Here is a 16,688-nt window from a genome sequence, read left to right on the forward strand (position 1 = left end):
CACATTCAATATTAAGAATTAATGGGAATAATTATAATGAATCCTGCAAAATATAAAAATTTAAACATTTATTTTTTAAGGTGATGTGTATTTATATATTTTATTTATACATATTTGTTACATAAAAGCTTATCTTAATATTTATTTATTATTATTATTATTTGACACCTCCAGGGAGTCCAAGACTCATCGAGGGAGAGTGTGCAAACAGCATAGAACGATTGGACTCCTTCCAACTGCTAACCGCACTCAAACTTACTTAACTGAGCCATTAGTAGCAGAGGCTCTACCAATCAACCAATCTAACGTAACTTGAACAGTGGTAGTTTTTTTTCTCCTCCATGATTTTGGAATAATAATCAATTTGTTTATCTAAACCATGAATAACGTTCATGCCTCTCTCTACATTTGGATCTATCTCTAGTATAAGTTCTTTTGCCTTCTCAATTGTCCTAAACAATTCTTCAAGGTCTTTGATAGTGATTTATATAAATATATCTTCCATTTCTTGACTTTCCTTTTCTTCTTCCTCTTCGTATGCCTGTTGATATTCAATTCCAAGAAGATCTTCGTTACTTAGGTCTTATGAATGCGATTCCAATAATTCCCAATATTTTCTGAATCGACATTCTCAAAGCCAGCACTTCCAATCAAAACAATATTATCGATAACTTCGTTGATGGGATTAATAGAACTACCAAAATTATTTGCAGATTCAGGCAATGTACAAAAAAAAAGGAGTACAGGATATGATAGTCTGTCTCAATGTCGTTAACAGGCTTTTAAGGCCCACAACCCTCCAAGCATGCTTGGATTTCGTAACCGAAATACAAGGATAGAATGGTCACCCCTATACCTCGAAATATTCCTGGCAGTATCCACGTGTGTGTTGATGGATATGAGAGTACTACATGAAAAATTTACATCATTACCAACTTCCTATCTACAATTTTCCTCCAAATCAGTCTGTTACTTGTCAAGACTCCAGCATTATCATATCTTATATTTCTATCGTCTAAGGCACTTTGTACCGTATCAATCCACCTATATCTTGGTCATCCTCTGGGTCTTTCTTGTGCCAACATGGCAAAGAACACTTGTTTTGCTAATCTTTCCTTGCCCATTCTATTTAAGTGACCATACCACCTGAGATTAGCCCTGCTAACGCATTCCTGGATGCTAACAACGTCAAGCTCTTTCCTAATATCCTCATTTTTAATATGTTATTGCCATTGATGCCATCTGTTCAAGCCTCTAATCTTTCTCAGGACTCTCATATCTGCGGCCGCTAGTCTTTGGTCAAATGTTTTACTTCTGAACCAGCTATCAGATCCATAAGTTAAAACTGCTTTGAACACTGTTTTGTATACAGCTAATTTAGTGTTCCGACTAATTTCTCTCTTATTCCATTGATTTCTACCATACCAGCTTTGTTGATTCTGTTATCTATTTCCATATTTAATTTACCATCTTCAGTAAAAATCGTGCCTGAGTAGCTGAAATGTTTTACTTGTTCCACAGGTTCCCCGTTCACAACACAGTTGACATTTTCAACGATTCTACCTATTTTTATTGTCTTTGTCTTTTTAATGCCGACCTTCATACCAAATCCATTACAACGGTTATTCAATTTAGTCAGGGAATCTTGCAAACTTGTAGTGGATTTATTTAGAAGTATAACATCGTCCGCATAAAGCAAAGAGCTGACAATAACATTTCCAATTCTGATATCATGTTTAATACCACTTTCCTTCATAATGTGATCCATATAGATAATGAATAACAGAGGGGATAATGTACATCCTTGTCTCACACCAGATTTAACATTAAATCATCTTCCTGTATTTCTTTCAATTCTAACTGCTGACTTACAACTCAAATAAAGACTAAGTATTGCTTGATATAATGTCCCATTGACAGCATATAACTGTAACGTATTGAATAGCTTCTCTCATGGCACCTTGTCATATGCCTGTTCCAGATTGACAAAACTTAAATCCTTGTTATATTCCCATGCTCTCTCAACTATTTGCCGTAAAGTGAAGATCTGATACTGACAGCCTCTATTTGGCCTGAATCCACCTTGTTCTTCACCAAGCTTTTCTTCCACAATTCTTCTCAACCGTTTCTCAAGTATACTTGCATAGATCTTGCCAGGAACACTCAGTAGGAAAATACCTCTGTAATTCTCACATTCAGTTTTATTTTACTTTTTTTTATATATGGGTGCTATGAGAGCTGTACTCCAATCATCAGGAATTCATTCCTCTGTCCAGGCTTTCTGAATTATGCAGTGCAGCCACCTTAAGACGTTCATACCACCATACTTCACCATTTCTGGTCGAATATCATCATCATCTACTCCTGCTGCCTTTCCACATCTCAATCCTTTGATGGCTTTTTCTACTTCAAGTATGTATTCCTGGCTGTATGCCTGTTGAGTGTTTTTTTACCATTGTGCTATCACTGCTTGTTTCATGTAGCAATTTTTCGAAGTAATTAGTCCATACTTCAAGGATATCTTTTTCTCCTGTTTTCATGTCACCTTTATCATCTCTAACTCTTTTTACAGCACTCTTTCCTCCATTTCTAAGCTTCTTCAACAACCTTCAGAATATTTTGCCACCTTCTTGATATTTATTTTCTGTATTCTTGCCAAAGTCCTCCCATGACTTGTTTAGCTAGTTTTACATAGTGTTTAGCTTTCTTACATTTGTCTCTGTATTCTCTAAGAGCACAAGCTGACTTATTTGCCAGGAATGTTTGATATGCTTTCTTCTTTTCCTTTACTGTCTCTTTAACTTCCTGTGTCCACCATGGAGTTCTGATTTTTCTATCCTTGCAGACAACCTCACCATATGATTCTCTGGCTGAGTCAATCAGGGTTTTCTTCAAGGCTTGCCACTGAATCTCGAAGGTTTGGTTCCTGTTCTCAAACTCTTTCATTTTTTCTTCAATAATCTGCGTATTTTAATCTACAGTTCACATCTCAGAACTGCTCAACTTTGATTCACTTTAAAACTTTCTTACACGTTAATCTTTTCAATATGAAATTCAGTTTTATCCTGCTCAAGACTAAATAGTGATCACTTCCAATTTCAAATCCACTGTACACTCTGGTGTCCTGCACCAGGGAGAAAACATCACTATCAACAATAACGTAGTCAATGAGACTTTTCTTATTCCTTGCCTCTTTTCTCCATGTGAATTTGCGCACATTTTTATGTTGGAACATGGTGTTAGTAATAACTAGTCCATGTCCTGAGCAGAAATCCAACAAGTATTTGCCATTATTATTAGCTTTGCTCTTTTCTCCAAATTTTCTCAAAATATTTTTGTATGTCTGACAATCATTTCCTACTCTGCTATTTAGATCCCCCAACAAGGACTAACTTTTCTTTTTTCATTGTGCCAGTTGCTTTCTCGAAAGCCTCAAAAAATTCCTCCATTTCTACCTTAGTAGAACCTTCTGTGGGACCATAGGCACAAATAAGTCTCATTGTCCAGTTCCCATTCTCATATTTTCCCACATCACTCTACTTGAGACTGCCTGCCATTCAAGAAGATTAGCATCATATTTAGTGTTGAATACTATAGCTACTCCTTCTCCTTGATTGTATTTGCTTGAATATAACATTTTGTATTTATTGCTCAGAAAGATCTCACCAGTTTTTGTCTTTTTTGTTTCAGTCACCCCTATTATGTCAATCTGGTACTTATCTAATTTCTCAGCCAGTTCCATTTCTTTACCATTCAGGCTCCTTATGTTGATAGTACCGATCTTTAACTCTCGTGATGTTGAGTTGGATTGTGTTTTCAGATTTGTTCCAGTAGCTGACTTTTCGCTGTTCGCCCTGGTTCCCTGGCGAAAACAACAGGGGGCCCTTGTTTAACTGGGTGACGTCCCGGCCAGCATGAAATTTTGTCATGTTGTACCATCATTTTGTATATCGGTTTAAGCCAATAAGAATACAATTTGGTCGGCTAAATCCCAAACTGTCAGCCCATCCTCGTTCGTTCAGTATCCAGGTAGATACCCAAACAGGGTGCATCACGAGAAGGTGAGGATTGGACATTAGGTCAGAAGCCCTGGTCGGTTCTCTGCATTCCTTTAAAGGCTATGTGGAGGTCTCCTCTCAGTTATACAGCTTTGACCCTTAAGCACCCACTTCCCAAGCCTCATGAATGTTTATAACTGCTTGTTTAATATTGTATTTTTGCCAAAATTCTTCTAGAGTGATTGGATCGTCTCCAGTTGTTGCCTGAATTGCCTGGGCGAAAGTTCTTTTAACATAGTAAGCCTTGAATGCAGAAATGACTGACTCCCTGGTCCATAGGCTGTATCAAAGATGTTGTATTCGGTGATAAAAATACAACCCGCACATTACTATTTAAATCATTAATTTAAACATAACTATTTAAATCACCTAAATTATTTTCATTGCAGTATTTTTCAACTGCAGGACAAAAATGCGAAATGAACCATTCTTCAAACAACTGTTTGGTAAGCCATGCCTTTTTATTTGATTCCCATATTACTGGAAGGGATTGTTTGTTACAGCCTTTAAAAGCCTTTGGGTTCATTGTTCAATAAATTAGCATTGGCTTTAATTTGAAATCACCTTCGGCATTACCTCCAAGTAAAAGTGTTAAGCGATCTTTGGATGCTTTATAACCAGGTGTGGTTCATTCTTTTCTTGCTAAAAATGTGTTTGTTGGCATTTTCTTCCAAAACAGGCCAGTTTCATCTACGTTGAATATTTGATGTTCGTCGTACCCATTTTCTTCGATTATTTTCTTTAATTCAGCTGGATATCTGGCTGCAACATCTTTATCAGCATTTGTTAATTTTAATTCCCCTGTTAATTTTACATTTTTCATTGCTGATCAAGATTTAAAATTTTCTATCCTCACTTTGCTTGCAGAAAATGTTGCAGTCACATCTCGATATTTGTTTTCTTTAAGTGTAGAAAAAAGGCTTAAAGCCTTGAGCCTAAGATTATTGCTGTCGATGGGAATACGCTTCTGATTACAATCTTCTAGCCAAAGAAATAGTAAATCTTCCATTTTGATCATTAATGGGCTTCTATTCCTAGTACACTGCATACTCAAAGATGCAGATGCCACTTTGCCTTGTTTGCTTTGCTTTCTCCCTCATCAAACCTTTTAATGTCAATTTTAGTATCCAAAATAATAAGTTTTCATTTATTACTCTTTTTCGAGGCCATGGTTATGAAGGGTAACGCTTTACATAATTTGAAAATTACATGATATGCGGATAGGCTGCAAGCGTACACTGTAATACATACACATATACGTCTCTACATGCCATGCTCTGCTGATAAATTGAAGCACTAAGACCGAGAGTGAGTTACTAACGTTGGAGCACGACTTGTACCACGTGATCTGATCGGTTTCATTGACCAAGTCTAACAATTTGCTTATTTTTCAAACTTTTTGGGCAGCACTAATCAAATTTGATACCGCATATTTCAAGTTTATGGTCACAATAATTTTTTGTTCACTAATCAAAGCCGCATATATCAAGGGATACCTGTATTTACTTATAATTCTGTGTTCTGATATATACTGTCAAAATTACACAACATGTATGACGAGCACATAAGCCTTTCTACACGCACATAATTTAAGTTATTGTTAATGCCACAGACGTTGACACGGCGAATAACAATTTTTTTTTTTTTTGAATTTTGGAGAGAGATTTATTTTTTAGTTTAACCACAGAGACACTATACTTATTTAAGCTTAGTTTCATGTTTAATGTTACAAGCAGTGAAGAGAAAAAGAGGAGTACATCCTGTGGGAGGAAATAGACTCTTGAACATGCCATCCATACAGAGAGCATCCAGTCTCCAAACCATAACGTGGCCTTGACAGTTTCCCCTGCATACCATTACACACCCACTCTTTCCAAGCATGAGCATGGTAGTGAGATTATGCATCAGTTGATCAAAAAGCCTTTAAACGTTTTACAATCTGATTCGATCCTGTACTAACAGGCAGCCACCCTGCAGAACGGCTGTACCATTGAAGATTGAAGATTGATTGGGGGGGGGGGGGTACTGGATCCCTGCAGTATGTTTGGCATGCCCTCGGAAGGTATCACTCACATTGCATGTTGAAGGTTGGGGTGGGATGGGGGAGAAAAACTAGAACCCTTACTCTAAGAACCAAACATGGTGGTAACTACTTCAGGTCCCCAATAAGCAAGGAGGTGGTATTTCAGCAGGCAATGGCATTTACTGTAACTAGGAAGCTACCCTATTGCAGTGGAAATACTTGCTGATTACCTAATCATGATTCTATGCTACTTCAAGCTTTTCTCAATCTTTTAATAATCCTACTTTCTTTCCTCTTTCCTCAACATGCTTTACTTATACCAATTTTTGGGGAAATGAATTTAATCAATATAATAATTTTGTCCCCCTCATTTCTGATACTTCTGACTTTGGAAAAAAAAAATGCAGTTATTGATTTTTCAATCTATAACTGCTCCTTCAATCTATGCCACCTTTCAGCTATAACTTCTCCACAATTGACTTTAGTCTGTACCCTTGTTACAACCTATCCCATATTTTTCTTTAGATCCAACCACTCCCTATGAGTCTCTGCCCATCCCTTTCTTCCACTGACCATCCTCACATCTTCGCTACTGCTTCCTGCATCCACACTCCTTACATAATATCTGTAACTGGTCCTGCCCATGCCACCTATCAGCTGTAATTCCTTACACAATATCTGTAACTGGTCCTGCGCATACCACCTATCAGCTGTAATTCCTCCACACACTTAACCTTGTCATCCCTCTGATTTTTATCATAACCTATCCTGCATATTTCCCAATATCCAATTACTCCTTATCAGCCACTGGGTTGACCTTACAATGGCCATCTTTACACATATTCACTACTGCTTCCAGCATCCATTCTCCTTACGCTGTCTTCCCTATTCACCCTAACACCCACTCCATTTTCATATCTGTCTTTTATTAATCTTATTTATTATAGGAGAAACTCCACAGAGTCCAAAGACTCATTGAAGGCTCAGACTAACCATTATTCACTCCATACTTATCTTCCCTTCAACTCATTCGCCAACAGAGTACAACCACCCTTGGCAACCCATTTCAATCATTGATCATTCTCGAAACAAAAAAAATCTTGTCCTCATGCAGTCATTACCATGCTCTTATACAACTTCCTCTTGTTATAATACTCAAAAGTTTCTCCTGCATCACATCTATAAAATTTCTTTAATAACTTGTATGTTTCCATCACATCCTGCACACACACCTATTTTCTTTCCTGGATATCAATTCTCTTATTTGTATCTTATTTCATCTCGTTGCTTTTCTTTCTCCCTTTCCCTCTCACATCTCTTACTTATACAGATTTCTTTGTAGCCTTTAATTCTCTCACTACTCTGCCTTCCAATAACAGCCTATCCAGATAACTCACATCAAATGTATTCAAATATAATCTCATTCTTATACAGTTTTACACATCCATTAAACCATTCTGCACATTCACAAACTCTTTCATTTTCACATAATTCCAACAGAACATTCACTATTTTTGCTTGCCATCTCAACTTATTGCAATTATACTTTTCTCAACACACTATCATCTTTCATTCTTGTCAATAATCTTCTGATATTCATCATTAAAGTTTCATCCTGCTCAACCAAATCACTTTTTGGTTGAATAGAACCCTTCCTCCTAGATAAACCATAGGCATCTTCTCATTCACTATTTCTAATAATGGAACCTTCTATAGCCTTCTCTGGTTAGCAAGGCCTGAGCTTGAATCACATCTAAGACTTGAACTTTTACAAGTATTTCTGCAACTGATGGTTAGTAAGCAAGTTTCATATAGAGGTGGCAGGTTTTTTTTTTTTTTTTTCTTCCAGAAACTTGGGGTTTTCATATGCAAAACAGGATGATTAGCCAGAACAATACACACATAAAATACTCTCCTTATATCCTTAGTTGCTTCAGCAGCAGTAATTCAAAATAACAACAAAAAATAATGGAATCTCTGTATACTGTCTCTCTAGAATCACTCAATGTCTTCTTTTCCTGGTTCATGTTCACTCGATTCTTTCACCACACTGTGGTCCATTTATGCATCCAAATCAACTAATTTTATGCTAAGCATGTTTCATTTTTCATTTTTACTAATTCTGTTTTTAGTTTTTACTTTATTATGAAGATATTACCCTCAAATTAAAATATTAAAAACAAGAAAGATGCTTGAAGCATTTAAAATTTATTGTTGTTTAATAATATCAGTGTGTTCCTGTTCCTTTTCAGAAGACTTATTTTATATTGCCTTAGACATAACTGACAAATTTCATCTTATTCACATTTTATGTAGAGTAACTTTTCAGTGTTTACAATCAACAGAAACTGCTATAATACACTGGATGAAACACTATAAAAAGGGAATTAAGTTTTTATTTATAATGTATAAAAAATTAATCTTGAAAAATATACAATAATTGCCACTTCTTCATCAGTCATCCAATTTTTTCTGATATATTCTTTCCTTGAGGCTGTGTAAAAATATAAAATTTCATGAATATGCAATTTTTTTTTTTTTTGAAAGAGCAAAAAACTTAAATTATAATTAGGTATAAATTATTCTTTAACTTTTGACATGCATATAAAGTATAAGTACAAAAAAACAGTGCAAATATTTTAAGACCATAAGATTTTTGAAATTTTTATTTCTAATGGAAAGGTGAATGCCTATTTAATATCAGTATACTGATGCCATCTGTATTCTGCATAATGTTTTTTCATTTGCCCACATGTAGTCAAGTGCATATCACTACTAAATGGCCTGAAATCTACAACAACTGCATTTATTAATATACCAGTTGTACTTGCCTCAAAGTTGGAACTGAGTAAAAAATCATATATTTGAATGATTATTTCATATCATTTTTATATAATGAACAACTTGTTCTAATACGAGTTACATTTTAGGAAGCTAATACAGAAGGATATGTTTGTTTATGTTTGCTATTTATGATTTAGAGAATGCAGAATTAATTTAAGAATAGTTGTTAGGTGTACTTGTGTGAACGGTAGTTTTTAAGTTAATATAAATTAAAGAGACCAAGAAGTTATATTCTTGGTTTGATCCTTTATCCAAGTGTAAGCAAACAAAGTTTGCACCTGAACTATTTTCAGGACTGGGCAACTCGTATATAGAAGCTAATGACTTCACATCACTTGCCTTAGTGTCCCATAATGTGAAACACATATCCTTATGGATGTATAATGATATGCATTATGGGAAGGATCACTACCCAGACTGGGTAGTGATCTTTCATTATCTCACTTCATTATGGGTAGTGACCCTTCCCATAATGCAAAGCATTATACATGTCCATAAGGATATGTGTTTTGCATTTTGTGCCACTAAGGCAAGTGATGTGAAGTCATTAGCTTCTATATACGAGTTGCCCAGTCCTGAAAATAGTTTAGGTGCAAACTTTGTTTGGATAAAGGATTAAACCAAGAATATAATTTCTTAGCATCTTTAATTTATAGTATAACCAAGTGGAAAAACCTCCAACAGCTATCTTTAAGTTAATATATTTGGTCAGGATAAAGAAAATTTTTCTGCTAGGCCACAAAGTAAATTATACTTGACAAGAAATTATATTCTTGCTTTTATCCTTTATCCAAGTGTGAGCAAACAAAAGGGTCCACATAAAGTACCTTTGTGATTAAGCTAGTTGTATACAGAACCAGTTGGGTTTATCAAAGTCAGCTGCCTCTGTGTTGTGTGTGTAGAACTTTGCAGTCTCTCACTTCATGGTTTGAATTATTCGCGGATAATTCAAAACAGCGAAAACTCAAATTCAACATGAAAAGAATTCAATATAAACACAATAAACAAAAGAAGTATCAATAGAAAAGAAATGGCAGAAGAATTAGAAAAGCACAACACACACACACACACACACACACACACACACACATGCAGATCCAATTCACAAGAGGTAGAAGAATGTATAGTACATCAGTGTTGTGTGTCAGATTCGGGTGAAGGTTGGAAAAGAAGAAGCTCACTGACATTTTTCTTGAAGAGTGGAAGCTATAGTTGTGAAACACTTCTTGAGGAAGGCTGTTACAGAGGACAGAGGCAGACATAGAAATTTTTTCACTTGGTTACAAAGTAAATTATACTTGACAAGCAATTGTATCCTTGCTTAATCCTTTATTCAAGTTTAAGAAAACAAAGTTTGTGTGTGAAGTATATTAATGATTAGCTACTTGTATCTAATCTATAAAGATAGCTGTGGAATAATGATCAAACAAAAAAACTCAATTCCCTTGCTTCAACATTATCTCACTTCATTATTTCAATCTTCATTTGTATCATTAAAATCCCTCATCACTGAGTGAACAAGATGAAGATCATAATCAGTGTCTTCTTGTTCCCCAATTTGCAATATATTTCCTTGTCACCATTCTCTACATTTTCATGCTGTATCACCATCTCTCTCTCTCCCCTCTTAATTATTTCATTCTCTCCACCTAACATAACACTGGCACTATTTCCCCTTTTACCTGAATTCACACTTTGTTCATTGTTCTAGCAATGAGCATCAGCTGTCTTATTATTCTGCAATGAAAAGTACACTTCCTTTCTGATCCAGAGTATTTTAATAATAAAGTGATACACTTTTTGGCTACTTGTATATGGAAAATATGTGACATCTGCATTAATTCAACATTGGTATTTTCCTAGGTCTAGCTTCTACTGAAAAAGACCTCAATAATGGGCAAAACTGGTCTGGGACCCTTCCCTTAATGCATAGCAATATACACTTCTGAAAGGAAGAGTGCCCTGCATTATGGAATACTAAGGCAATCGATGTGAAGTCAACAAACGTATAATTGACAGAGACAGACAGAATAAAAGAGATAGAGTAGCAGCAGTTTTACTGAAAAGGGATGTATGGCAGCTGCCAATCTTGTTTTAACAGGCCCATTCAAAAGTGAAGGGATGATGGTTGCCATTTCACTGAAGCAGTGACCATAGAAGTACTGTAGAAGAGACAGAGCTGAAACAGGGCATCTGTGAGTCAGTGAGGAAGGGATCATCCATAAGCTGAACTGTTCTCCTGTGGACATCACTGAGAATTTTTAGGTACATCATCCTGATCATGTGAACAGTATTCTAAGGATGGGTAAATTCAGGATTTGTGTAGAGTTAGTGGCTTGACAGGTTAAAAGTAACATCTTAAGCAGAAAAGAATGCCTAGCTTTTCATAAGCTAAGGAAATCATATAGCACTGTCATTCCAAGAAGGGAGGGGGAGAAAAGCAGGGAGATTCTGTTTGGTGATTTGTATATAACTGAGGGTAAGTTAGCTGAGATCTCTTTTGTGAAAGAAAAGAAGCAAGAATTATAATATAGGGGTCCTAACAAATGACACACCAATTTGGGTCCAAATTGTTGACAAGTTAGCGATATCGTACATTTTTCATGTAGTAATAACATGGTATCTATATGTCCCTTTAGGGTACATATTTGTACCCTAAATTTAATGATGCATCTATTTTATAAAACCCCTTTTGTAATTTTTATACTTCTATCATATATCCTCTTTTAAACCTGCCAAACAAATTATGTAATCTACAAATTTTCAATACATATACACATAGGAGTATTTGATAGATCTGACCATCTTGATCATTTGCTTCTGACTCTCTTCGGCACTTCATAAAAAAACTCCAATCATATCTACACACAGTAGTCCAGATGTGATCACATCAATGCCTTAAAAAGAGGGATATTAATTTTCTCATTTCCACTGTCAGTGTATTTCATAATATTCAAGTGATCTTATGACTATTTGTCTAGTTCTGCAATATGTCTGCTGATGTTTGACTCTGTTCACATTACTTCCCAAACCTCTAGTCCCTTCACAGTCTAGTTCAATCTATGAAGGGGGATGGAGTGAAAAGTTCTGATAAATACCTAGAACAAAAATGACATTCAAGCAACTAATATAATCACAAGACACATATCTTAAAATCCTTTAACCCCAATGTTACATCAAATTGTAAAAATTTATTCTTATTCTTTTAGGATATATAAGAAGAGTTGCTTGAATATCATTTTTGTTCTAGGTATTTATCAGAACTTTTCAGCACCCCCCCCCCCCATATGTAATACACAGCTGGCATTCTATTCACCCTAAACTGACTGCCATACTAAAGTGGCCGAAACTTTTAATCTACTTAAATCATCATGCAGAATCTTTACATCATCTTTATTGACTAATGCCCCATTCAGCTTCAGCTTAGCATCACTGGCAAACAACTGGATATCCCATCCCCCTATTTTATTGATGCATAAATAAAATAATAGCTGCTTAAATAAAGAGTCCTATGTCACACCACTGGTCACCTGCCTTCTTTATTCAACTCCACCATATACTATACGGCAATGTTTGTTCATTAGCCATTCTTTTATTCATGTTGCCAACTTCATGTCCATCTTCATTTGCATCGATTTATGTAATAACTCAATTCATGCATAATCCTGTCAGATGCCTTTGCAAAGTCCAGCAACATTCAGTTCAATATCAATAGTAGTTTTTCCTAATCAAATTCAACTCACTTTACTGTAGAAAGTAACAGAACATTGTAGGAATATGTTATCTGGTATTAATCCACCAAAAGATATCAAACAGAAACTATTTTTATTTTCTCAACTAGTTCTGTGAAATTCTTTTGTTTCACTTCATCAGGATAATTACATGAATAAACTAAAAAACAGGTAATAACAGTTAACAACACTAGTGAAAATAGTTGAACGTGATTAAACAATGGAAAGTGTATATTTTCTATTATGTTGGCTGCTGGTTCATCAGTTGCTGTATACTACTGGCAGATATGAACGTGTCATGATGAATTAATGAAGAAACTTGATGTAAAATCATTCCTTGTATAATCATCAGTGCTGGCAGCACATACAACAGAAACAAAACATCAAGTAGCATGGCAACAAACAAAAGTGCTCCACAGAGATAATCATTTTTTTTTTCCCAAGAGCATCCAGAGAATCAACTGAAATGATGAAGCATCCTCTACATAGTGTGACAAAAAACAAGGGATGATTTTACATCAAGTTTGGTCTCCATTAATTCATCATCACACACATGTATCTGCCAGTAGTATACTCACGAACCAGCAGCCAGCATAGTAGCAAATGCACACTTTCTATCGTTTAATCATGCTCAAATATTTTTATGAGAGTTGTTAACTGCTATTACCTGTTTTCTAGTTTGAATTAAAATTATAACAGAATTAACTCACGTAAAATATTATTTATTTGTATCATTTTCGCCTGAGTATCACAGGCATCTTCAGTACATGTATAAAGCTGAGGTGCCACCTAAGTAGCTAATGTAAGATAACTAAAAAAGGTCAATAAATTTTCTAACTTAAAAAAAAAAAAATATATATATATATATATACACACACACACACACAATTAAAAAGTTAGGAAAGATTAGCTGATTATAAAGTACTATCTCCCACAAAGGAGATAGATAGAACAATACCTTGAACCTGAACAAGTCCAGACTGTTCAGGTTCAAGGTATTGAATATAAGACTGGTGTTCTTCTAGCTGAATAGAGGCAGATCTTCCTGTTTGTCCAAAATAAGATAATCCACAAGAGAGGAATCTGGTAGACACCTGGTTCACTAATGCCTTGCACATAAAGGATCCTATCCCTTATGTGCAAGGCATTAGTGAACGCATGGCAACATAAGGGATAGGATCCTTTATGTGCAAGGGATCCTATCCCTTATTTAACAGATAATTAACAGATCCAATGGTTTACTTCTATCTCCTTTGTGGGAGATAGTACTTTATAAATCAGCTAATCTTTCCTAACTTTTTAATTGTATATATATATACTAGAGGGTTCCCCCACCCAACCCCCATGTTCCGGACTGGTAGGCCGGTTCTCCTTGAATTCCGATGACTCGAATTTAGAAGACTAGACACTCAGGGTAGCCCCTGAGTTTCAAAACATTTCAAAAAACGTTACAGCCTACATCCGTTTCCAATTTCAGCTTATCATTTTATAGTATAGAGTAGATATACATATATATATTTAGTTAAGAAATTTATTGACCTTTTTCACTTATCTTACATTAGCTACTTAGGTGGTGCCTTTTGGAATTGTCAGTTATTGTTTAATTAGCTTTATACATGTACTGAAGATGCCTGTGATACTCAGGTGAAAATAATACTAATAAATAATATTTTATGTGAGTTAATTCATTATTATAATTTTAATTAATATGTTTACTCAGGGTATTTCCTTACTGAAACAGTTTTTTTAGTTTATTCATGTAATTATCCTGATGAAATGAAAAATAAAGAATTTCATGAAACTAGTTGAGAAAAAAAAAAAAAAGTTAATACCGGATAACATATTCCGAGAAATACTGACATTGGTATGATCAGACTTGGCAAAGGCATTCCAATCTGAGCACTGCGGAATTCTGGTTCAAATCAGCTTCCAATATAATATAACCACTGCTCCAGGAATAATGACGCAACAGCTTGATATAATTTGAAACCTTTTCCTTTATGCAACAGAATTATTATACCCTAATCCAATTCCTTTGTGATCCTACCAATGCTAAGAGTTAAATACCTCATTCAGGTAACTGCCATTTCTCTTGAATTTTCTCATAATATATGGGCCAATATCTCATCATATCAAATGGCTGTATTCACAATGATTTATTAATATCCTAAATAACTCCAGTTCATCTATTTAAATCAATCCTGTCATATTTATAATTCTTTATATATATAAAGAATTATAAATAAAAGAAAGGCTGTTTTGGCCATTGGTATTCTTTTTATTTCTTCATCACATTTTCCATCAATAGTGATTAGACTTCCCAGATATATAAATCTCTCTTCTTGTTCTGTGGAATAGCCTGTTATGTTTTAGTTTATGTTCATCACTTTACTTGTGATTGATTGATTTAGCTTGCTCAAATTATTGGTCCCAGTGATATGATGGTTGACTGAATCTGTAAATGTATTACAGACAGGAATAGAATATGAATGGTGTGGTATTTTTTGAGAAGACTAAAAGGATAAACAATTAAAGGGAAATTGGTAATGATAACAGAAAAGTTATTTTCCCCTGATATTGCCATCTTTATTTAGAACTTTGATAAGACAACTTCTCTGCTAATATTTTTGATCTAATCTTTTTAGTATGACATGAGATGAACAGATTAAAGCATCAAACATTACTATAGTCTGGAAATGTTAGAAGTAAGGAAGAAAGTGTGCGTGTGTGTACATATATTATTATGACACCTTCAGGGAGTCTCAAGACTCACCGAGGGAGGGTACCCACTCTATAATTCTCTATCTCCACCACTCAATCCTCCAGCTACAACGAATTGCAACTACCATCATCATCTACTGCCCACCACTAATATTTTCACAGATAATCATGAACATCCATGCCCATGGCAGGATTCGAACCCGCAGCATTTTGGCTGGAGAGCGGATACGCTAACCACTGCTGGCATATAACACACACATACACACAGAATAGCAATATCAAGGATATTACATTTTTGCATTTATTTCTGTTTGTTCCTGTTAAAGCACTCCCCTAATTGTTTCCTTTCTTCACGTGATTCCTAAAATTAAACACAACATGCTAATGCCTCATGAATAGGACACTTTTTGATGCATAAACATTGCATAACATTCACGTTAATACCCCAAATGTGTAGTCAAAAACACAGACACCTTTGAGCTCCTGAAGAGATGTACAGATGGTGCAGTGGACCAAATTCTTAGTGTTCCAGTAGTTTTAACCACCCAGAAGGCAAAGTACTGTGTTTGGTTATTGTATCAACCAATCCAATTGAACATTGTTATTTGTCATGAGTTGCTGTTTTTGTTTTCTGAGTTTCATCTGTTTTGCATGTGTGAAGTGTCAACTGCATGTTTAGGACACCAACAAGTTTATATATCAAACAAGTTTTTGATATATAATTTACTATAAATAATTTGATTTGCCATGCAAACAATGGTCTCCCCTAAACAGGATTAGGCCATGAAAGATATAGATATCTACTCCATAAATGGAAAATTGCCAATCAGTCATATTGTGAATGCTCTGCATCACAAACATGGTTTGTGATGCAGAGACTTTGGACAGGACTTCACTCTCATATAGTGAAATCCTGTCCAATTTCCCATTTCCTGGGGGGGGGAGTAGCAGAATTACATCAGAACTACAAAGGGAGCAGTGCAATGGTTGTCCAATTTAAAACTTGATTTGTAACTGATGTAAATAGCCCTATTTTGCTGTATTTGACCATACGAATAAATAACTATAAATAATTTATGACTTTTTTTTTGCCTATATTTACAATGGGAAACAGTGTTTGATGAATTACTGAATGTCCCGTTTTCTGCCAAAGCTTTTGCAGATTGTATGATTGTAGTCGGAGGATGTAGGCCTCATCTTCCTCTTCCAAATTTACTATTATATTTACACCTCTGAGTAATTCAAATATAACAACCAAATATAGAATTCTCCTTCATTATTGTTTTCCAATATATCTTAAAATAAACACAT

General features: G+C 35.1%; 1 protein-coding gene across 1 annotated transcript in view; it reads right to left on the reverse strand.

Moving 5' to 3' along the window:
* Window positions 1–8,459: 8,459 nt before the first annotated feature.
* Window positions 8,460–16,688, reverse strand: part of gry (trafficking protein particle complex subunit 11 gry) — a 550,052-nt gene continuing 541,823 nt past the window's right edge. Inside the window, exon 32 of the mRNA XM_090404214.1 lies at window positions 8,460–8,575. Coding sequence (XP_090260340.1) covers window positions 8,540–8,575 — 36 coding nt within the window. The 3' untranslated portion in view covers window positions 8,460–8,539. The remainder of the gene's footprint in view (window positions 8,576–16,688) is intronic.

This window comes from Typopeltis vanoorti, chromosome 2, assembly GCF_054136105.1.
Source record: "Typopeltis vanoorti isolate ZY-2024b chromosome 2, IOZ_Tvanoo_1.0, whole genome shotgun sequence".
NCBI classification, from domain to species: Eukaryota; Metazoa; Arthropoda; class Arachnida; order Uropygi; family Thelyphonidae; genus Typopeltis; species Typopeltis vanoorti.